The sequence below is a fragment of the Ammospiza caudacuta genome, chromosome 16, assembly GCF_027887145.1.
Source record: "Ammospiza caudacuta isolate bAmmCau1 chromosome 16, bAmmCau1.pri, whole genome shotgun sequence".
NCBI lineage: Eukaryota > Metazoa > Chordata > Aves > Passeriformes > Passerellidae > Ammospiza > Ammospiza caudacuta.
In genome coordinates, this window is record NC_080608.1 from 9,624,513 (window position 1) to 9,648,926 (window position 24,414).

Below are 24,414 nucleotides of genomic sequence, written 5' to 3' on the forward strand. Positions count from 1 at the left end.
CAAAGTTCATGTGACCACATGCCTTTACCATAGGGCACAGTAAATCTTCAGTAATAATATACAGCTCAGACTACAGCCTCTCATTAGACTGAATTTAACATGATTCATTGATTATTTTTCATCCTAAGTCCCATAACAAGTAAGCTATGATGCTTACTGGAAAACTTTCAGCTGCTTCTGGATATTCTACAGCTAAACTTCATTGAGGATTTTGGTGTGTTTTCACCATTTTTGTGTTCTTCAAAGTACACAATTAACTTCATTATAGCATGAGGCAGAATACTAAATCTAAACCCCAAAGTAACTCAACATTTCATGCTGACAACAATAGCTTTAATTTATTTTTAAAGCTGGATTAGTAGGGTAAGGTCAACCTGCTCATGCTTTCCACACCTCCAAAGCACTGAATTAAGTTGGCATAATCCCTTTCACATACTTCTGGCAAGCCCAGCTCAGACATGTGAGGTTTTGCTGCCTGCAGCCTGTGATGGCAAAGCCCTGCATCACCTCACAGTGGACACAGTGAAACCCTGGGTGCACCCCAGAAATCCCCTCCGACCTCAGCAAGGCTCTGTCACTGAGTAATGCCACCACCTCCACCTCTTCCCACCAGGAATGCAGCTGTTTGTACCTCAGACCTAATCCCAGCTGAAAAGCAAGGGAAGGCTTTGCTGTTTTTTGGTTTGCCTCTGCTCCCCCACCTCTGCTGCTTTCCAGCCCTGCTGAACAGTCAGGCCGTGTTACTCCCTGTGACTGATCAGCACAGCTATGCAGACAGGCCATTCTGCAACTAAAGACTCTAAGAAAGTGTTATGCCTGTAAAGCACACAGGAATGTTTTATTTGTTCCTCATAAAACTAAAATGTCTGCCTCGTACAGTGGAGAACTGTTCTTGTAAGTGCTAAGCCCTCTTCCTTGGACAGGAAACTCATTTTGAAATTACAGTTTTCTAATGGTCCTTTAGGGAAGTTGAGGTACCCCACTTCCTCTTCAGGAAGGGAACGCTTTGCGCTGCTGTTGAGGACCACAAAAGAGGAGCCTGGGGAGAGGGAGAGAGGAGGAGGCCATGGAGGGTGGAATTTCTCTTCTGGCCTTCTCCTGAGTGCTCCAACAACAATCAAGTATTGCTTGTACATGCAGAGAGACCCACAGCACTGAGAACTGCCAAACTCAGCTATGTACACAAGCCTGGTCAGAGGGGGACTCTCCCATCTAAAAACAGAGATTAGGGGGTATTCAAACTGAAGCCAACATAGGCAACAGCTTTTTGATTTAGAACTGACATGAGACAAACCTAATCCAAATCCAACAGATCAGAGCACTTAGAAATGCTGGAAATGAAGACTTTCTGGATGCAGACAGGATTCAGACTACTTGCCTGGATTTTTCTTGCAGACAGTACTACTTTCATATCTGTTTAATGCTGCTTTAATTCTGGAGATTTAAATGGTATTTTGCCCATTTTAAAAATCCATTTTAACTTACAGGAAAATCTAGATCTCTCTGATTTTCAGAAGAGTAACTGTGGATTTACCTGGAAAATTGAGTAGGTGGGAAAAAGTATTTAAAATTGAGACTGGACTTGAACTCTTAGGTCAACCCATCACTTTGGAAGTGTCATTCTACCAGGTTCAAAGGTTTGAGTCATTGAGGAGTTCTGTTTCATTAAAAGCCATCTTCCCACAGTAGGAGAAAACAGACATTTAAAAATCAACTCTAGCAACCAAGCAGGGTCAAGAGAGAAAGCTCTGCTTAGAATTGTTGAGGTAAATGAAAGTGTTAAGAGCTTCCATGACATCAGGTTTCACTCAGCTTGTATTTATTCAGCCAGAAGACCAAAACAAAAATGTTTTACAAAAATGAGGCCTCACAAAAAGGATGGAAGTTGCATAATGTCTATTCCATTCGTTTCATATATTTACTCAAGGCATTTCCCCCCTAGAGAATAATTACATCACTACCACTCAGGCAGCAGGCAACTGCAAGACTCACTTTACAGAGCTACAGAACATGAAAAGCTCTATTTTTTAAAAATGAAGAAAAATCCCAAGTTTTTCAATATTATATGGTTTGGAAAGTATCCTTCAACTACTACATACTGAAATCAGCTTAATATGAAGAGAAACTCCATCTGCACAAATGACTTTTGAATAATTTCAAACAGAAATGCAAACCAACATTTACCGCTTCAAGTACAGATATAAAACAAACCAGAAAAGGTGTGAGAGCTGTATAATTAGGAAAAGAAAACTAATTAGGAATGCAATGCCAGCATGTGATGCATTCATGTATGGGCAGCTGTTTAATAGCATAAAAAGATGCCTCAGAAATCTGACTATACTGTGAGCATTTCAATTTGATTTAAAAGACATAGTTCATGATTAATATTTTTCTTCTATTCAGTCATTATTAAAGTAAAAGTGTTGAGTGGGAAACCCTAAAAGTTAAGAAATTTTCTTTAAAATTTATCACCAAGGCAGTTTTCATTTAGAACACTTGAAAAACTTCTTGGTAATAGTTAGAACTGGGATATGGGTAGTGAAAACTGGTCTAAGCCTGTTCTCAGCACTTGGACCAAAACTGCTTTTCTTCAGCTGAGGTTTTTAAAAGTTCAGTTAAATATTTTTAAAGGAGAAAAGCAAACCGGTTGTGTATCTTCATATTTAAGCTTGAGATAAGACCACAGGAAAAGCTGTTCTCAAGACATTTCCTACTCAAACACAACCAAAAAGTGTCAGAAGTCTCCACAGAAACCTCATCCTGGATGAAGTTTTCAGGATTCAGGACTCAGATGTCAGTTTGCCTCATCCTTTACTTTCAGAGACCCTGGTCATCTTTTGGACACGCTACTAACTTCCCAATTTCACTGCTTGCATTTCCCTGTTTCACAGGGGGCTGCTCTCTGCCCTGAGTATTGTTACATTGGTATTTTGCAACACTTGCAAATTCTGGAACAGAACACAACACATGGTTAAAATGAAACCAATCACTATTAGGCCAGAACAAAAGCACAAAAGTAGAAACTGCAGACCTGGATGCTACAAAAGCAAATGCACTCTCCTCCCACTCCTGGAGAGTGCTCTAGTTCATTTATCACTAGTTTTCAAACAAAATATTACTGGTCATTATTGACTAAAACTCCTCTCAAGCCTAAATAACAAAGCCTTTAGCTTATCAAGCATTTCAGGCTGTAATCTTTCTCAACATAAACAGTAAATTCAATTGGTCTGACTTCATCCCCAAAATGTTTTTTTTCTCTTTTTTTCTTTTTTTTTGGTTTACATTGCAAGCTAAATCACTGCTGTTGCACCGAATCCCTTTGTCCACCTTGTCTTCAGGGAGATGAAATCATATCTTTGAAAATTAAACTCTTAACAACTAACAGGTGATGTGCTGATACAAGGCCAATTTCTGAACACACAAATTCCAACAGGAACAAGTCAGGGGTTTCTAAAAAAATTGTGAAGCCACTCCTCAAAAGAAAATTGAAAACAATATCCAGAAATCAAAGAAAAATGAATGTTGATACAATTCCATTGAGAAAAATATGTACTTGCTACAGAGTCAACCAAATGACAAAGAGTCTGCTTATTGTACTTCAAACTAATCATCTTTCCCATCAGCATTTTATTGATTTGAGATTCATTTTACATGATTCCAGAAGGTTTTAACCCAATCAACCCCAATCAACCAAGGTTGTTAAGAGTTTCCTACATTCTTCTCTCCATCTATTCCACCCAATCCCCCTGGAATCTGCAGTTGCAAGAGTGAAGGTAGAATCATTTAACAACACTTTGCCTCTTATGCATTCCAATAAAACAGTTCTCAGTCTTGGTTCAATGTCATGGAAATCTGATGCAGTGAAAATCAGTTCAAGAAACTTCACTGCTTTGAACAAGCCTTGATGAAACCTTAACTCTCAGCAGGGCAATCGTTCTCTTAGGATGTGATAAAAACCCCAATCCTTTCAGTCTTGAGTGTCTGTGCTGGATCAAAACTAGGCCTCTTAAAGGAAAAACTGTTAACTTTGCCAAGTTATTATAAGTTTTGCATTTCTGTGAGGCAGATGACAGACTGCTGTTTACATAAAACACAAATTCAGGCCACAAAAGCCACTTCCACTTAGAGTCTTCTGATCTGACTTACATGTCTCCTCAGCTTTTTTCTACATTTTAATACCATCCATTAATTTTTTTTTGTAAGAGATTAAGAGATCCAATGTTATTTAACTTCCTTTTTTTTTTTTTTTTTTTTTTTAGTTTTTAAGTTCTTGTTTACTATTGATCTGTAAAAGATATGAGAGTTCAATTTTCAGGAAACCTGAATTTCAACTCACATGTAATTTATAACAAGGCCACACCCTGAGTGCTAATTTGAAGAGATAGCCTAGCTCTTCTCCACAAGAATCCTGATCTAACTCAAATCAGCCTTTATTCTTTTTCAGTGGAGCTTCCTCTACCTGGCAGTTCACTTTGCTGCTCCTCATAACAGCTTACATATGCTTTAGAAATGCACTCAAACATGATTAAAGTAACTGCTGCCAGATGTTACCTGATCAAGTGCAGCACGTGGCACTTGGGGACATGGTTTAGTGCTGGACTTGGCAGCACCAGGTTAACAGTTGGGCTTGATGATCTGGGAGGGCTTTTCCAATCTAAATGATTCCATGTATGCTTTGGTCTGGCTGTTAAAGAATACAGGAGACTACTCACATCCTGAGACCAGGTCCTGGCTTAGATTTAATGCTGCATTTCTAAACTTTAAAGAAATCAAGAGGACTTGCTGAAACCTCCTTGGAGCAAAGCCCACATCCAGCCTGACCTCCAGTCCTCAGCCAGTGCCCAAGTGCAGATGGGCTGGAGCACTAAAGGAGCAAGAAAATTTTCCAGAACATTCCCTCTGATTTCAGCCATGTGCAGCTGAGAGGTTGCCCAAGTTAGAAATGCTATCTTTTTGTTTAGTTCCCCAATACATTTCACTTCTATGGATGTGTGTAATTGTTTTCTGAACCCATTCAGAAAGGTTTAGCATCATTTTTAGTAACCATAACATCATGCACTAACAAAGCCTGCTATACCACAGACATTTTTGCAGTTTGGGGGAAAAGTACCTCCTCTAAGGTTTAGAAATATTGTATTTCACTGTATATCCCCTAAATTTATATTTCCCCAGTGAAGTTTATACTGAGAATGGAGCATTTAATCTGATGGCACAAAAGAAACCACATGGAATTTCATTTATAAAGGTAATTCAGGGAAAAATATACTTTGGAAAAATACTGAAGACCAAAGACAGAACATTATCTGAACTCAGGCATTCTAAATAATCCTCATGGAAAAAAAGGTGAAAAAAAATCATGCTTACAATACTTGATGCAAGAACTTCTAAAATATGAGAACATCTGAGGAAAAAAACTGCTTGGTAAATACACTGTAGAATCAGAATGTCTTCCTGCTTCTACCCAGTTGTTCTACACCAGTCATTCCAAGAATAAAGGGCTAAAGAAGAAAATACCTCAGCTTTATAGAGTCTTTTATTGTTCTCAACAAGGAATTCCATGTAAGACAAAGGTATGGGTAGGAAAAAACTGTGTAACCAAATCAGCCAAAGGCTGATACCAGTATTAAATTGAGCAGCAATATATAGACAAAGTCATTACTCTGCTGTAACTTAGCCAAATAAACAGATGAAATTACTTACTAGAATAAGAAATATTTCATGCTAGTTAAAATATAACTGAAATATAGCAAAAAATGTAACATTTTCAAAGGAGGAAATATTCACTGACAATGTCATAAAAACTAAACTAGCCTCATCCAGCATCTTATACATTGGTGCAATAAAAGTAAAATTTAAATAAATTGTGACACATGTCACAATGTTGCATATTTACCCCTTTGAACTATGCTGACATAGCAGTATGCACTGTTAGAGCTTTTATTACAAGAAAACACACTTGGTGGTTCTTACAGTTTTTCATCAAACCTGACCTGTGCAGCTTGGAGAATACATCAGGACCGTAATCAGGTGAGAAATTTTGTACTGAGTGAGCTTTTGTAACTCAGAGATCCATGGAAGTTTATGGGACTACACAATAAAACAGACACATGTACCTAAGTGCTTATAGGGCTGGCTTATCAGTGAAAGAAAACTCTTAATTTATATACATTCAAAAGACACTGATTCATGCATTTATATTTCAGAAAGTTGGTCATTCAGCTGATAACAGTGCAAAGTTTTATATCTGAAGTTGCACTTCTTACAAGCAGAGCTATTTTAATTTGTGATAATGACACTTCACTTGAGAGCATGGCACAAGTCTTATGTACAAATAATGTTACAAAGGAGTTTTCCAATGCTGATACAGTCAAAAGGTCTCTGCTTGTGAAGTTATTGCCATAAACAACCCTGCTGCACCCTACATACAAAGATTTTTTCATGCTTGCTCAGGGAAGGCACAGGTCCTACGAGCCCCTAATTTACCTCTGGTGTCTTTGGGACAGAGTTTGTGGTACACCACCATAAAATGAAGTAGTGTTTCTAAAGCTGCCTGTTTAAATAGAAGAAATGTATCTTGGTAGTGAATGCACTTTTCAACGGTATCAAAAAGATATTGTCAATTAATTATCTTCTTAAATTTCATTACTCTCCAAGGATGGTTATTTATGGGAGTCTCAGACTGCCTGGAACTTGAATCTGCTTCTAACCTAATGCTTTTTTACTGTGGACCCCTGAGCTCCCTCTGCTTCCAAGCAGGAGTTCAGTGCAACATCTGCTTTGACAAAAAGGGCAAATAATTGTTTTCCTCTGTGACCCTGTGAAGATTTTGGCCAGTGAGCAGAACACAAGAGGTGAACAGCAGTTCAATTTGCTCAGCTTGGACATTGTAAAATGAGCATCTTAAGTGAGCAGTTAAACCTACTGCTCTCAGGAAGGACTTTTCCTTTGCAGCCAATCAGCAGCTGGATCAAAAATGTCTCCCACATTGAAAATTCATCAAGATAAAAATGCAATGAATTGAGCTCCAGCACATGAACTCCCATTATTTGATTCTGGTGACATCAGAAAGCCTGAAAACAAAAACTTGGGTAAACATAGGAATGCCTCAGATGCAATTCTAACCATGGGGTTCAAGAAGTGCTTAATTTACATTTCAAGAAAATATATGATTCACAGTACCCCTGTGCAAAAAAACCCCAAAAACACAGCTGAAAAAAGATCTAATGGAGAAACCAGGTATTTAACATTTTCTCCTACCTTCATATGTACGTAACAAATATAAATCAGTCTCATTTCTTCTGTATTCCTGTGCTCCTGCTGTTTTATAAACTTCTCCTTCTCCTCATTTGCTATGACATTTGGCAATTGAAAATTATTTACAGTGTAGAACAGATGATGGGGGAGGGGGGAGCAGAAATCACTTGCAGGCCTGGCTCTTTCTGCCTTTAAATATGCTCAAGAGATTTCTGTTTTTCAAGGGCAAAGGAGTATCTTTTTCCATTAGTAAGAAAGGTTGGATAATGTAACTTGTGCAAGCTCTCCTACCTGCAAAGACCATACTTGATGAGATGTATGGCAGGACCAGCTCTGACAAATACAAACCACCAGAATTCATGTGAGTGGCTGCAATGCCTCAGATGAAGTCTGTGGCCATTCTCTTGACTGACCTAGAGCTCATTTTTGACATAAACTGATACTGATGAACTACTTTGCAGAGAAATTATGGGGGGAATTGCAGTTTTCTGAAGTCCACGTTTGGAAAGACAAATAGGCAAGGAGCCATTGGAAAATAAGCGCAATAAGGAAAGAAGACAATAGGAATCACCAACACAGAATGTACCAACTGAAAACTGTTGATAATGGTTAAAATTAATTTCTGCTTATGTTGCAGAACTGATCCACCATTCTGACTATTCCCTGCAAGGCAGGAAGCACTGCATGAACTGCTGCTTCAAAGAAGGAAAAGAAAGAACTGTGCATTTATAGTTCTTTGGCATCCACTCTATTCCTCCAGTGTAAAGAAAGGAAGCATATCCACCTCCCTCAATATTGGTAACACTCAAAGGTACTTTCTGCACATTTACCCATGCAAGACACACTTGCATCCTATTTGCAGTGGACATAACACATTATTTCCATAAATAAAAAAAGGAAGCAATAAGCAACTTGGCTTAATAAACCAAACCAGATACACTGCTTGTGCTGATGAGAGAATTATTTTCTAATGTTACTTCAAGTTAACAAGAACCTTTAGTGAATAAGTAAGAAAAGGAGGATACTGACTGTGCAACTTGTTTAAATGTGAAGTATATTGAAATCTAAGGACATGTGAAATCACAGAATGTGTACTCTTACTTTCTGATGAGGAGTTGTAGATAAATGATAAAAATAAGCTACTTTTCAAGTGCTAAGTCCAAAGTGGTAAGTCATAACTCAGGTGAATCCAGAACAGACCTTCAAGTCTGAACAGCTGGAAGCATTTCAGAATTTCAAATCTCAAATTGAACAGAAAATCCCAGATCTGACCACATTAAGGGCTAATTTCAGATTTACATCAAGGTTAAACCTCAGAAAAGGCCAGCAAAATTTAGCACCTCACCTTCTAAACAAATAAAGTTGGTTCCATATTCTGCACCCTGATGAACCAGTTTTTAAACCTTTGAAGGTTCCCTTCTATTAGGTCATGTCTCTGTCATTTCCACTCCCATTTTTGTTTCTAAAGTTTCTCTTTCCTATGACTCCTTTTGATATTTTATAGTTCTCCTTCCTGGACACACAGGATTGCTTTTTGATTTAGCCAATTTATTAGCGTGCCAGTTCACATGGTCTCCTTCCTATTATGTCACGTTCCTGGTTTTACTTTGAAATGGTTGAAATGCTTTGATTTGGTCTCAGACCATGTGCTAACATAAGGATCTTTAAAAACTCTCCTGGAGAGAAGTCAGGATTTCTCTGGTTTTGTGAAGTAATAACTGCCAAGAGGTAAAAAGAACACAAACCAAAAATCTCCAAGCATTCCATTTCAAGGGGCTGTTTCTGAATTACACTGAAAAAGATGAATGACCTGAAGTTCAGAAAACATACTGAGCACTAAAGGCTTAAAAATTATACTATACATTGTGTGAAAAACTTAGAGAAAGGAGAAAAAATCCCACCAGACTGAAACAGTAAGGGGTCTACAAGAAAGCTGGAAAGGGAAGGACTTGTAGTGATGGGACTACAAGGGGGCATCACTTCAAACTGAAACAGGATAGATTTAGATTAGATATTAGGAAGAAATTCTTTCCTGTGAGTGTGCTGGGGTACTGGCACAGTTGCCTGGAGGAGCTGTGGCTGCCCCATCTCTGGAAATGGCCAAGATGGTTCAAGGCCACCAGACTGGATGTGGTTTGGAGCAACCTGGTGTACTGGGAGGTACCACTGTCCATGGAAAAGGGATTAGAAAAAAATGAACTTCAAGGTTCCTTCCAACCCAAATAATTCTACGATAAAACCAGTGCCAGCTCTGGAAAGAAAGGTGTATCTGCGCTTTTGAGATGCATCTAATGTACAGGAATGAAAGACAGCCATGAGATACTTGGCAGGTTACTAGGATCATCTACCTAGCCTTCCAAGGAGACAGAAAAACCACAGCAAAACTGCCTAATAATAGTTAAAGGGATAAAGAAGGAAAGTACTTTTTCCTTCAGCTATTCTTTCCTCCTGCCTTTTGTTTTTCCTAAAATGATATATGTTATTTTGCTTGGGTTTTTTTCTCTTGTTGCTGGTAATGTCCTCAGACAAGTTCCCAAGATGCACAGCAGTTAAAGAAACAACTTTATTTCCCCAGCCTATTCTTAATTGCCTAAACTATCACTGCCTCAGTCAACACTAAATCATTTAACCCATAACATGTGCTGCTCATTAGCAGAGCCTTAAGCTCACCTGTATTGCTCTGTTTCTTTAAAAGGACAGCATTCAAAGCACTCTTCACCCTAAGAAGCCTTTTATTTGAATTGTTATTGCTGTAAGCAGCAACCTAGCTAAAGGAAATATTAATTTTTAAGGCCATCTATGAAATTTAAAAGCATTCTTTTAAAGAAAAGGCCCAAATAAAGAATATTGAATGTTGACAAGTGAAGGTGGAAAAAATATATATTTGATGGTATGAATACCCTACAGAAAACAAGCACTCTATTAATAATTTGGTAATATTACCAGTCTTCATCTTTAGGGGAAGAAGAAACTTTATAGGAAGAAATCTTCTGTCCTTCAACGTCAAGAGCCATTATAAAACATATCTAATGTTGTGGCAAGGTCAGGTTGCTTCAGTTTTAAATACTCCCAGAAAAGTCAATACTTTATAACTTTGTGCTTGAGTCAAAGAAAAACCTGTACCTTTTAGAGGCTCAGCACACCAATACAGCTTAAAGTCTCCTGTCCATTGAAACACTTGAACCTATGGCAAGAACACCGACACAAGCAGATGCACTGGAAAAAGAAACACTGCTTTGAGAAATAAAATCCAATTTAAACTTTTCCTTAGTCATGCTAATAGAATCTGGCTCCAAACACTCATCTATCTGGCACCTGAGCTTTTTGCTAGATCCCTACACCACAGATATATACTTAGACATCAGTCTGGCCACATGAAGGTGACTGAGCCTTCTTATCCATTTTTATTTTAAGCAAACCATTATTGCAAAAGCCCATATATTGATGCTATTACAGCTGGGGTTTTCTGTCAAAAGACTGCTTTTGCAATGTTGTTTGGAGTGGGTAAACTTGCAATGTCTCAAGTTTTGTCTGAGAACAAATCAGCTATATAAAGATCTTTACTTGCACGTCTGGTTGTTTATGTCATTGGGCAAAGCATTTTATTCCTTTGAAGCTTATTTCTAAATGGAGGAAAAATAATACTTTTGTTCTGTGAGAAGATGAGATAGTTATTTAAGGCATTCTCATTCTGATGTGATGAAAGGAACAGAACTAGAACTACAACTGTAAGCAAATAAGCTACATAGATCTAGGGCAGATGAAGAGTTTGCATGTATACACAGACTCAATCAAACAAATTGCAATTGCAAACAGTCTGAAAAGAAATCTGCAAATTGAACAAAAATGTTTAAACAAGGCTGTAAGCAGTCTCAGCCCTGTGTAAACATGGAGAAACTCTCTATTTAAAATTAATGTATATGCTTACCAGACAATTATAACCCAAACAAACTCATCAGGCACAAAATCAAAGCGAGGAGAACTGCAACAATGTAGTCCACACACACTGATGGCAGTGGGAACCCTGACTACGTGGAAAGAGTATGTTTACAAGTGGTGAAAGCAAATTCTATACTGGAGTAAACAAAAGTCATCAAGGCTCTGAGGCAGGGGTGAGGGTACCCTGATTTTGGCTTAGATGTGTGATGCAAAACACACATTTCAGCTGTAACTTTTTTCACTCGTTTGGGTTTTTTTCTGTGGAAATTCAGTTTGTCTTTAACTTTTACTGCTACTATTTCACATAACTCAGCAAAACCTACCAGTTAGATATTCCAGTACAGCAGCCATGTACACAGGAGCACCAACACCAATTCTGTACTTGGGGTGGCCTTTCTTAATGTAGCGGAGCATTCTTCCAACCGGGAATATGACCCCAGCCTTCGCAGAGCGGGAAGTCTTGGTTGACTTCTTCTTTCCACCCCTGCTGGACATCTTGTCTGTATCAGGTCTGAAACAGCACTCTATATTTAGAAAGAAATAAAAAAAAAAGGAACAAAAGATAAAAGGTTATTAGTAAGGGCTGATGCTTTAAGACTACACACTGAATTCCAAGGCAAATCAGCATTTTGAGGTAGGCAATGCATTACAGTGTCTAAAACATACAGACAAGTTGCCTTTTTAAAATATACACAACAAGAACCTAAAATAATTTCCTCCAGAATGTTACTTCCCATTGTAATTTGGCATAACTTTATACAGAAAATATATAAAACAAGTTATTTCCTAAGAATCTACTTTTGTGAAATTCCTAGCAGATCAAACCCAGTACCACTAATGGAGCAGAGTGATAGGTACTGGATTTAAAACAGAACTTCTGCATTGAAGCAGAGGATGCTTTCTGCAAAGAGACTGACACAGCCCCCTTATCTCCATGAAAACCTTTTGGTAGGGCATTTGAACAGCTCTGGTAGGGCAGTTAGGTTCATGCATAATTACCTTCCAAACTAGGAGAAACCATATCCACGAAAGCTTTCATAAAGTGTATTCACTGCCTTTAAAAAAACCTCGATTTTCCATATGTGTGAGAATTGACAGAACAAAGGCCTATGGATGGCAAAATACACCTCCTGTACAGTAGATGTTCTATTTTTACAAAGATCCGAAATAACCCCCTTGAGATTTGAACCTACCAAAACTCAGCCATCTCTACACTGAAGACCATATTGCTTCAACATTCCCTCCAGGAACCTGACAATCTTCTATCTGCCACCTTTCCCTGACAGCACAGTGTTCTGAACACCCAGCACGTAGCTGACAACTGTATCTCAGTTTATCTCGCTGAGGGAACCTACTGCTGATACAGCTGTCAAACATATTCTGTCCTCTCTTTGATTTCTGCTCAGACTGTAAATAGAAACTGACAAATCCAAAGAGGTGAAGGGTTCACAGGCTCTCAAGGTGTCTTTGAAGGTTTAGGCAACTCACTGGGTTTTGAAATTACCTCAAAGGAAAGGAGACAATGCCCATCTCCCCATCTCTCCCCTCCCTCATGTCTGAACTCCAGGGAAACCAACAGAATGCACCGGGGATACAGACACACCTCTGTGCACCCCACTTCTTCCCTTGCTGCACAAATCCTACCTAACACACATGGCAAATTCACTGATGTGTTTATATCCTCCACAATGAAGCCCCCTTGAGTCCTGCTTTCCCATCACACCATTTTTCTACTTCCCCTATTTTTCTATCCTGAATTCTCTCCTTGCCCTCATGAACCTAACTGTATTTTCCATATGCCTGAATCCACAATGAAGTGATCTCAGAATTAGGCAAAACAGGTTCATCAACCCCACTTCTAGGTTTTGCAATTTCTGCCGTGTGCTGACACATCCTGCAGCCCTTCAATTCTCAATGAGTCAATAAGATTCAGGCTACATAAGTGCCAAACAAATACCATTAGAATAGCCAAAGGAACATGAGTCTCAGAGGTTTCTTCTCCTTTCCACTTCCACATTCCATTCATCAGAATCTACACCTGCACAGCACATTAAGTAAATTAAACGCTATGAGTTTACTCTTTTTAAAAGCTATACAAAATAATCCCATCTTCATAGAACAGATCACACTGTGTTTAGGAAACTCATGTCCAGAAACAGATAGGAATCTTTGGAAAGGGGAAGCCATCAAAAGGGCTCCTTCTCCTTTCATCAGCTCTGTAACAGCCATTATTCTGTGAAGAAGAGGACAAAAGCCAATTTTCTTGCCTTGAGAAATGACCCAAATGCGGCTCACCAATGATTTTAAAAACATCCATTTAATTGCATTTTCTCATCTAGCTAGCTCTGTCTTTGTTAGCAGGAAGGCTGGGTGGGGCTTTGACTTGTCTATAGACCTTCTGCCAGCAATTATTTTCATATTTCATAATCCATTGTCATCAACAGGACTAGGGATGGTTAACCTCAAATGTTAAGAGGTTCATTGAATCAAACACCATGGAAAGTGGCATAAGAAATATCTGTGCTGCCCTGCAAGATATTTGGTTTGTAACTGAGAGGTCAGTGATGACAACCATAATTTTTCTAGAGAAAGCCTGCAAGCCTTAAGCAGTAAATTTCTATTAATCATTTAGTGAGTTTATGGGATATCAGAACAGCTGGAAGAGAATATGGAAATCCTTACTTCCTAATGTTTTCTTTCTTTGGGAGAATGTAATTTTAGCTATCAGCTGCTGCAACAACTGCACCAAAGCATTAGTAAAGTAGGTAGTAATACAGAATAACGCCAACCCATATATAAAATGGTGTCTTTTTTTTTTTTTTTTCTTTCATAAGCTTACTTTATCACTTCTGCAAGTTCTACAGCTATTTTTTCCCTGTATCTTATGCACTTAGGTCCAGGGTATCCTAAATATTAGTGTGAGTAATGTGACCAGCTTGCCAATTCACCTGATCCCCTTATATGGAAAATTAAAGAACTTTCTAGCTGCAAGTTTATTTCTAAGGAGAAACTTTGCCTGAATCTGAAAGGTGTTGGTGCATAGAGCTGCATAATGAAAAAAACAAGAACTTCTGAAACTTTCAGTATTAAAGGTGAAATGTGATACAGATGAGTTTCAGACCTTCCCATCTCAAGGATCCCATCCCTACCTGTATGTTCAGATTGCTCAGATGTTGGGGGGTGGAGGGAGGAAAACTTCAATTAGGTTTCAAGTACCACTTTTACTGTTACCAACCATGTAACCATTTGGAAGGTGAAAGTGAGAGCCTGGCATGGAAACCTTTTTCAGAGCTTAATTGTGCATTCAGGATCATTACTTTGCAGAACCTGTTTGTCCTGCCTTTGAGCTGCAGGATGGCCCAACCAACTCTCAAATGCCTCTTCCCTATTTCTAGTTCTCCACCAAAATAGAGAACAGAAAGAGATTTCACTTGCAAAAGCCACAAGAAAATGCATTGAGGTGAAATGCAAAGAGCATGGCAACAGATCAAAAACCAAAGAAAGCTGTATGCCTTCCATGTTCTGAAATGGTTTATCTTTGTAACACCAGAAACTCTGGAATGCTGCCAACACTAATGAACTAGAGCTGTTTGCTGAGTCACTGGGAGCCCACAGATCAGAGGCAACCGAAGGCAACCTTATCACACGCCTTATCATAGTTCAGACAAGATTGGAGCAGTGTAATAAAAGTAAGTAAATATATTTTTAAATAAATCACAGTCAATGGACCAGTACTTTCCTTTCTTTCTTCTGTCCTGCCTTTGTCATGGAATTTTTGAGAATTTTACCAAATACATTGCAAAGTCTCTCCAAATATTTGATAATAAAATGCTTTTGTTTCAATGTGAGAGTTCACAAAATTATCACTGTGATAATTAGGGGATATCATTGAGGAGTCAAGTATCTGAGTTCACCTTTGACTTCAAATCAAATTTAACACTATATTCTTCAGTGGCTCCGCCATGCTTGGATGCAGATACAGAATTTAACACTTGATTCACAGCCTTTTGAAACTCCTTAAAGACTGTGGAAAGATTCACACTGCTTTCTAAGATCTCCAAATGCATAAATAAGATTTGATGATGTATTAATTTGGTCACAGCAAGGATTCAAGCTGCAAGGCTCCTCTGCTGTCATGTCTTTGCAAGTCAGAAATACATTTCCTAAGAAACAACCTTAAGGTGTAGTGATGAAATCAGCATAATTAACATTTTTGTCTTTGAAATTGGCTGGAGTAACTCTGGTTGGCCATATTTTCCTGTGTGAAGACAGATACTCTGCTGAACTACACTTTCAAATACCATCTTCTTCAAATGCACAAAGGCATCTGCTTTTCTGAAAGGTTTAACATCACATAATTTTTAAAGTACAGCCTGAACATCCTGGTAAAGTGATACCCAAATTCCAAATACCAGCACTTGATTAGTTCAGTTGATCTGACACCTTGATTAAACAGCAGTAATAAACCCAGTCTGTTATTAACAGTTTTCAGGTACTGGTTCTTAATGACTAAACAAATTACTATGACTCTTACTGCTGTCAGAAAAAGACTGTGCTGATTGTGGGCTGACACTGGTGTATTAACTGCACTTAGCAAAGAGATGATTCAATTTAGGTCTACATCATCAGATCAGTAAGTAGTGGAATCCAGAAGATCACTACTACAATAAGAATAATACTAAGATATAATAATTATTTTTCTTTCAGTACAAAGACTAAGCTGGAAAGTTCATTTTGTATCACAAGAGATTAACTGCAATACTATTTTCTTTCCATTGTTTCAAAAGATTAACAATGTAAGTGCTGCCATTCTCTCTTAAATCTATTTGTGTCCCATAACAATAGCCACTCACTGAACTCTTGCTGAAAATGGGCATCTGACTTTGCTGTGACAATGAACTTGCTCCGTTCTTAGCTAATCAGAAGCTACTCTGGCATAGTTATAAAATGGTATAGAATGGTCTCCAATAATACTTGCCTGGCACAACAGTGTCTCTGCCTGGGACTGTGGTTTCAGGGTACAACAGAACTAAAAAGAGCCAATCACTCAGTTAATATTTGATCTGATGTGATTTCAAACTTTAGCTCAAACTCTTTATCAAAGCAGTAACTCTCTGAGGTCTGAAACACACAGGAGAGTGAAAAACAGCTGTAAAACAGTTGTTCCATAACTCCATGAACTTCTCATCTGAGAAGGTAGCACCATACATTTATTTTCATGTGGAAAACCAAGAGAACACTCCCAATCTAGGGATGCACAATAGGTGTACTTTCTGTTGAAGATTAGGACAATTAAAATTCCTATAGCAGTGACATAAAGGATGGAACAAAGAGGAATAGCGTTTTCACAAAATCTGTCTGCTAAACAAAATACTGCTGCACAATTGTACTCAACTGGCAGAAGTCCCTCCCTCCCACAGTGGGTCTGAAACACCAAAACAAATACCCCTTAATGTGCAAACTTCCACTAAGGACAGTGCTGGGAGTGTGACAAGAGTTTCTGCTGGGCATCCTGCCACCAATAGCCAGGAAAACATAAATACAATTGTCTTCACTGACCACTGCTGGGAGAACTGGCCTGAAATAACCATTTATACATTACAGGTTTTTGTATGCTAGATAGAAAGCATAATAATTTACAGAGGGCCTTAAGTCATTGGACCATTTGTGAAATCAATGCAGAAAAACTGCTTTAAATAACACTTTGAAAACAACTTTGTCCCTTAACATTTCTGTAGGAAAATAAAAACATAATAAAGAATTCATGTGGATGCTTCCAAGGCAAAATTCAAATGCAGAACAAAATTTAGAATAGATAATATACTGCTGAGAATGGATTGCAAGAACTTGATCCATCAAGGAGGTCATGAATGGTGTGATTCTTGCATCACTCCTGGAACAAGGACCCTGAGCTGAATCCTGACCATCCTGTCTTTAGAATGGGCCTGGGTAAGGAAGTGTGGCTTCTTTGTGTGTTCTCAGCATCCTTCCCAAGCAAGCAAACAAGCCAACCTTGCAGTCTTTCCACAAGTGCTGCATTTTTCTTCTCCAATTTTACCTCTTGAGATGACAAAACCTAATGCTCAGCACTACCCACAGGGCCAACATTTCCTCTCCCAATGGAGGATCTATCTGGAGGCTCTTTTCTCCACTTGTGGCATCAGTTACAGATTTCTGCTCCTTTATTCCTGCTTTATAACCTTGCTGGGGTAAGACTACCTTTTCTGTGGTAGGCTTACCACAGAAGGCTTTGATCCTAGCTGGCAGTGTTGCACAAAAATATGTCTGTACTTCTCTGAGACCAAAGGTTCATGATTATTCTTCCAGACTGTGATTATATCACCTACCTTATCAAGAGAATACGTTTCATCAAAGCTCATTGCTTTGTATTGGCAGAACTAGGCAACTCCTAAGAACAAATTTAAACACACTGGTTTCTTTTAAGACTAAGCTTGCAGTGGTGGACTTCTCTTTTTGCTCATGCTGATCTACAAAATAAGCAGTTCTTAAGCACCTTACTGACTTTACTGTCACTAAGCCAACTTCTAGTCTTGCTAGTTTTTATATCAGTTATGGCTTAATCTACACTGTCAACATTTGGCTTTACTGGCAATCAGAAGGGTATACAGCACACACAGCAAAACAAAGTTACTGTTCAGAAACCCAGGAGGCCTAGATTTCAGTGCAAAAGGTTACAAAACATAATGCAGCAAAATAACCTCGAACCATTACTAAGTAAACAATGTAATGCCTTTCTTTCACAACACTTAAAAAAAAAAAAGCCCCAAACTCCCAAATACGCTGGGTAGTTTTCTAGTGATGCAAAATCTTTCATACCCCACTGCATTAAAACATAATTTTCAAAGCAACTGTAATTGTCTTGTTCCAACATAAGTCTCTCAACTCTGGCTGTCCCTGAGAACCCAGGTACTGTTTTTATTAATGGCACTCTTGCTCCTTTGCTAATTTATTTCTTTTACTCTTCAGAATGGGGGAGGCAGTGGATCTGCCAAGTTCTCTACAGACCTGTTGCTAAGTGACAGCCACACACAGTCCTGGGGAAAAAATGGTTGTTCACTTGCATGGTCAAGAGATAAATAACAAGTCTCATCCAAGTATATTTCAAAAACAAGTCTCTTTCCACCACTACAAATGAAGCAACCTCAGTTTTACACCACCCTGCTCGCATAGGAGCTAGTCCCAACTGCTGCCTTCAGACACAATTTCACGGGGCTTCTACAATTTACTTTTTAACGATTACAGAAGAAACAAAAGGATTAGAGGGAGATGCGAGCCACAGAATCAGTCTGCTGCCCTCAGTGTCTCCTACAGGCACAAACACGTCAGCCTGAGTGTGAGTCCCAGCGCTGCCGTGCTGGGGCCGGCGCGGAGCCCCGGGAAGCTGCATTCACCTGCAGCACTCGCAGTCCCCCCGGAGAACACCCACACCCAGCCAGTCCCTACGGGCTGCTCCAATCCCGCAGGCAGACATATTGCAGCCTCTACGAGAAGTGACAGTCCTAAAAGAATAAGGAGCCCTGTTTCCAGACAAACATTTATTTTTGCTACTCTCCGCAGCCTCTGCTTACGGTTTAAAATACATCATTAGGCTTTTTTTAAACCAAGTCGTTCACACGAGGCAGGTAACTTTTACACCGCGGGTTCCTCATCCCGAAGTGAAACACACGGAAAACGAGTCCTGCTGATTTTTGCCTTGTGCTTTTCGCAGTCTCCCTCGATTATCCTCCCCTGCTCGGCGACCCGCGGTGGGAACAAGGACGGAGCCCGTCCGTGCGTGGAACGGCGGGGACGCGGGGGACCGCGGCTCCCCACCCCGGGCTGCTCCTGCAGCCCCGCCGGGCTCCCTGCAGCCCCACACCGTCATTCCATAGCGGATTCCAGGGAAACACAGCCCCGCTGCCACCATTTCGCGGGGCGCGGGTGGATCTCCCGGCTTCACCCGAGGCACAGCAAGAGCAGCTGAACCGACTCCCGGTTTCCCTCGGGGGAGGGGACCGGCACCCTCGGTCCCACGGCGCGCCCGGCCGGCTCGCGGCCCCCCCACCGCCGCCGGGTGTCACCGCGCCGCGACAGAGCCCCCCGCGCCCCCTCCTTCCCGCACGGCGGGCGCACCGCGGCGGTGACTTACGGCGCGGGCAAGATGTCTCCGGTCGGCCGGCGGCGGCCCCGCTCCCGTCCCCGCTGCCGTCGCCGCTGCCGCTCCCGCTGCTCCGCTCCGCCCGCGGGGCCACCGGGATCGGCTGGACGGGCTGGCGGAGCTCCCACAATGCCCCGCGCGCCCGCGCGTCACATCCACCGCCCGCCCCTCGCGGCGGGGCCGCCTCACGATGCCGCGCGATGCAGCGCGCTCCCTCGCCATCCCCTCATCGTCTGCCCACGCTGCACTCACAATCCTTGACGATCCTCGCACGGATCCCCTCACGATCCTTCACGGCTGGGTCACGGGTGCCGCGATCCCGGAGGTTGCCGGGGCTCTCCTGGCTCTTCTCCCGCCCGCACGGCCCCAGGCGCAGCTGGCCCGGCCCGGCTGTTGTAAAGCCTGGTCCCTGCGTGGGGCTGGGCTTTGGCACCGCGGCCTCCGCAGCTGCTGCCGGCCGAGCCATTGTGTTCGAACGTGTTCGCTCCCACATTTTTAGGACGGGGAGGTCAGAACGAGGGGTTCGCGCTGTGTTCTCCGAAGAATGAAGTTTATAGAGGGAAGAGAACGAGCAGCTGGATCGACCCGTGAGGGGCACGCACCTTCTTCCTCATGCTATACAAAAATGGCTCAGTGCCATTTTAGCAAGGCCCCAGATGGAGCCCTTGGAGGCGTTTGTGCATGGGCCACACGGATGTCCTTGAGCTCACCTTGCCGGATTGGTATCACTGGGTGGCTGCTGCCCCTTGCCCCCACGCCCTGTGCCAGACCCAGCGTTCATTCCCTTTTCCACCTCTCCTCTCCTGCCTCCCCAGTTGCCTCGCACACCGGCTGCCACAGCGGATCTTGGCTACAGGACAGACAAGTCACAACAGACCGCCTCTGTGTTTACAATGGTGGGACTAGAAGCAGCTGGAGTTTCCAATGTCCTGGAATATTCCTGGCTTGCTAATGCTCCCAGACTTTTGCCACTGCCATTTGAAAGGAGCATCCTATTTCTTCAGTACCCAAAGCAGAATGCCAGCTCCTAGCCTCCTCCCCAGTGTCCCTTGCTGTTCTTTCATGGGTAGAACTGTACTAGGTGAGAAGTGGCATAATGCCATTACTACTGGATTACAAGGAGTTTCTCTCCTGCTCTACTCATCAACCACTCTGAGCTCCAGTTCTCCTTATTTTGCTGAATATCAGCATATCATCATGGGGCCTTTGTCATACAAAATAGAAAGCAGAAATGAAGAAGGGGGTTTAAAAGGAAAAGAAAAAACAGGGGAGTGGCAACAGCCTATGTAAAATGTGTGGTTGGTCTGAAAAAATCCTTTCAAAAATCAAAAAATTAAAGCTGTGATGCACTCATCCATCTAAATGGCCAGGCCTAGTCTGGTTTTTAACACAGTTAAACTCAGTGTCTCCTGAGCCATCTCTCATTCCGTCTCAGTGCACCACACTGTCAAATGCAGCCTAGTCCTAACTGCACTCCCTGAGTGCTGCTTGTACCCTGCCTGTCCTGCAGTGGGGCAGTTTTGCCTAACAAAGGCTCCCTGCTGGGTAAATACCCTGATTGCCCTTAACCCAAGGGTATGGATACAGTCCTTACTAGGCCATCTGCCATAGCTCTTCTTAGGAAGCTGAGGACACATTCTGCTTTCCCTGTGTTCTATCCACACACATCATCTCCTTCCCACCTCCCCCTCCTCCTCCTCTTCCTCCCCCGTGTTGCCCCACTCCCTTTTTCCTTGTTGGTAGTGCTGCCCACACAGTAGCCTTTTCCCTGTGCTGTGCAGAGGATCCAACAGAACTGGTCCTCCAGTGCTTGGCTCTTCACACTTTGTTTTCCTGGCACCCACACAAGCTTTATTTAAATAAAGGAAAATCCAAAAAAACAAACCCAAACTACAAAATCAACCCTCCCCCGAATATCTCTGTTGATATGAGCTGCAAAGGCCTGTGTAAAATTAAAGAACATTGTCTAATGGGATTGATGGAAGGCTGCAAGGGATAGGGACTTGTGGGTTGTAACTAGATGATCTTTAAGGTCCCTTAGAACCCAAAGGTTGCTTTCTATGCTGTTCTACTATTATTGTTCATTTTGTCTGGTTTGAAAGGGAGTCCATGGATTTTATGCTTTTGAAGAAAGCCTTCAGAACTTTCAATTTTATCTTTCAAAACTTTCTCAATTGGTGAGAATTTTGGGAGTGGGAGTTGCCTGAGTTTGCAGAGGGCATGAACAATTTGTCCATGGAATAGGATGCTAGCATGAAGACTGCTGTTGATAATGTGTAATGTTAGCATTGACTGGCTCACCTCCCACCCAAACACAGGTTTATAATATGGAACATCTGCTGGATCTACAGAGAGTGCCCATTTTGAAAGCACACAATGTATCATGACTGTCTAGAAGTTTCTACAAAAGTCTGTGAAACAACACTACATGAACTACCTCACTAAAATAAACCTTGGCTTAGATTTTGGGGTTTTTTGCCAGTTGTGATATATTTATTTATCTATAAAATGATAAAAAGCACCTTTCCAGGGTTCCACTGCCTTTATTTCTAATATAAACAGTTCATATTCTTACATTTATTTACTCTTATTTTATTTTGACACTCTGATTTGATAATCAATTCTAAGAACCTCAAGGGACTATTTGCTGTTCTGAGTGATTGAGAATACAAACACTTAACTTGTTTATGCAGCAGAGGTGGTGGAGAAGGAAATATCACCTGGGAGGGGGCAGAGCAGCTGGGAAGGGCTGTGGCTGGGGGTAATCCTCTTAAATTTAGGTAAACATTTTGGCTTTGGGATAGCTATCTGAATTCTAAATGTGCCACCTCTTTGTGACGGTGGTATTTGTTGTGTATGTTTATTGGCTAGTGAGAATACATGTCCTAGGTTACTGCAGGTTGCTGAAATATCCCTTCAGGATGTTATGTGCCTAACCAGCACATCCCTGCTGTTTTCCTTCAACCTTCACATGGTGAAAAGAAAGTACAGATTGCTCAGACACGACCTGCTTCTCAGAAAGGGTTATCTGAACCTCCTTCAGCTGCTCAGCCTCCTCTCTCTTTGCAGGCCACGTGACTAATCCAGGCTTCTTAACTTCAGGTTACAGTGACACAGATAAATATACCTGTGCTGTGCATCATGCTAGTGCCATTCTTGCCTTCACCATCAGAGGGGCACAGTGACTTTGTACTGAATCCACTGAGTGCTCACGCTCCTGATGTGACCCACAGACCTACTGCCTGTGCAGTGTTAGCTGTGACTTGCAGAGTAGCTCCCCTGCTCCCTGGGGAGTGTTAGCTGTGACTTGCAGAGGGCTGCCCCTGGCCCTCCAGCAGATTGCTGTAATCTGCTGGTGTCATTACCATCCCAAGGAATGATACACCACAGGACTTGAATGAGTGTGGGCCAGGCCTTTGCTTTCACTTCCCTCTATTTTCCAGCCACTCTGAGGAAATTCAGCTTCCCTGTTATTCAAAATTAGCCCATCAAGATCAGGAAGTTCTGCAGCTAAGGTTGCCCACAAACTGGTGCTGGAAGCATGGTATGTTTGATACCTGTTTGGTTCAGGGTCACATCCATTGATTTTAGTGATCCCTTTTTATCTCTATCTAGACCACCAGAGAATTGCAGTTTGGTTTCAGCACAGTTCAAAACCTGAGAGCTGACTGTTGAACTGAGCTGCTGTTTTACAATCAGCCTTTCTGTATCTGCCACAGGTGAACAGGATTAATTTCATTTTCAAACAGTCGATCTTTGTTTTGACATCCAAGTCATGACAATTGGGATATCCTCCCTCTTCAGACCATTTCCTCCTGCCTTGACATTGTCAAGGCACTGGTGGCTCTATTAATTTGCCAGGCATGTTGTTCTGTAGCAGAAGTGCTGACTGGTGCTGATATGTTATGGTGAGATTAATACTTCCAGGGCACAAAAAGTGGATGTCTAGGATTTCTTTCCTAGGCTGGTAGACAGAGATAAGTTAGTACCAATAATTTACTTTGTTCCAAATCTTTTCAGGCAGGCGATCTCTTACTGTTTTCCCCAAGATGATATTTGTGCAAATTTTCCAACATGTATGCCATTTGTCATTGCTTTCTTCTAGAAAAATGTCAGTTACAGAAATTTTTTATCAATGTTTATACCCACTGTCAGAAAATGTTTAATTGCTTTGAAAATACTTTAAATAAAATGTCACTTTTTTAAAAAAGAAGGCAAATGTCTTACATTTTTAAGATGAAAATGAGAGCTACTATAATAACTGCACCTTTTTAAGATTGGGAAATCATTCACAGAGTTAATGAATGCTGGGACAAAAGAAAAAGCCGAAGTTTGTAAAATCATTATTAAGCTGTAGATTAGGGATAATATTAACCTGCAATATGACACACCTCAAAACCTGCTTCTTCTAAGTAGAATCTAAGTGCTTTTTGATTTATAAAACCAATAGCCCAGCAGCAGTAGGACACAGGGGGATCAGGAAACTTAAATGCCTCTTTCTGAGCAATATGGAAGAAGTGTGCATTGAAACAAGCCTGATGCACCCTGGAGTACCAGGGAGCAGGAACACTTGTCCATTGCTCCTGTGGTCACAGCTGCTGCCAACATAACATGACTCCACATTGTCCTTTGAGCAGATCAATTTATGCCTTTCTGATTTTGAAAACAGCCTCTTGCATTGCTGCATTTTTAATGGCAAGTGGCAGGGGAAAGTTCTGCATTATGGTGCAAAGAAAATATTAAATCTAAGAGCTATGATTTATATTATTAAGTCAAAGAATTCAAAATTACTTCACATAATGATCATCTCAATGGTTCCTGGTAGCTGGTGTAAAGCTTGGCAGATAGTAATGTAGTAATAACTCACATTTCTTATATTTAGTTATTAGGTCCCATTGCTCCACTACATTAATTTTCCATGTAAGCAATAGCTGTATTTGCCAGAGGGATTTTATATAATTGCAGATGGTAGGAGACATAGTTGATAATTGCAGAAATGCAGGGGGAGATGTCCAGGAGATGATCTTCTATTAAGATGTGGCCATTGCTATGGAATAATTTCC

At 41.0% G+C, this 24,414-nt stretch overlaps 1 protein-coding gene across 4 annotated transcripts in view; it reads right to left on the reverse strand.

Annotated features, from left to right (window-relative positions):
* The window catches only part of LOC131564586 (core histone macro-H2A.1), a 42,925-nt gene extending 23,461 nt beyond the window's left edge, over positions 1-19,464 (reverse strand). For all 4 annotated transcript variants that reach the window (XM_058815066.1, XM_058815068.1, XM_058815067.1 and 1 more), the window contains exons 1-2: positions 19,343-19,464; positions 11,517-11,717 (exon numbers count right to left, since the gene is read on the reverse strand). In XM_058815066.1, the coding sequence (XP_058671049.1) occupies positions 11,517-11,688 (172 nt within the window). In that variant the 5' untranslated portion in view covers positions 11,689-11,717; positions 19,343-19,464. The remainder of the gene's footprint in view (positions 1-11,516; positions 11,718-19,342) is intronic.
* Positions 19,465-24,414: the final 4,950 nt, after the last annotated feature.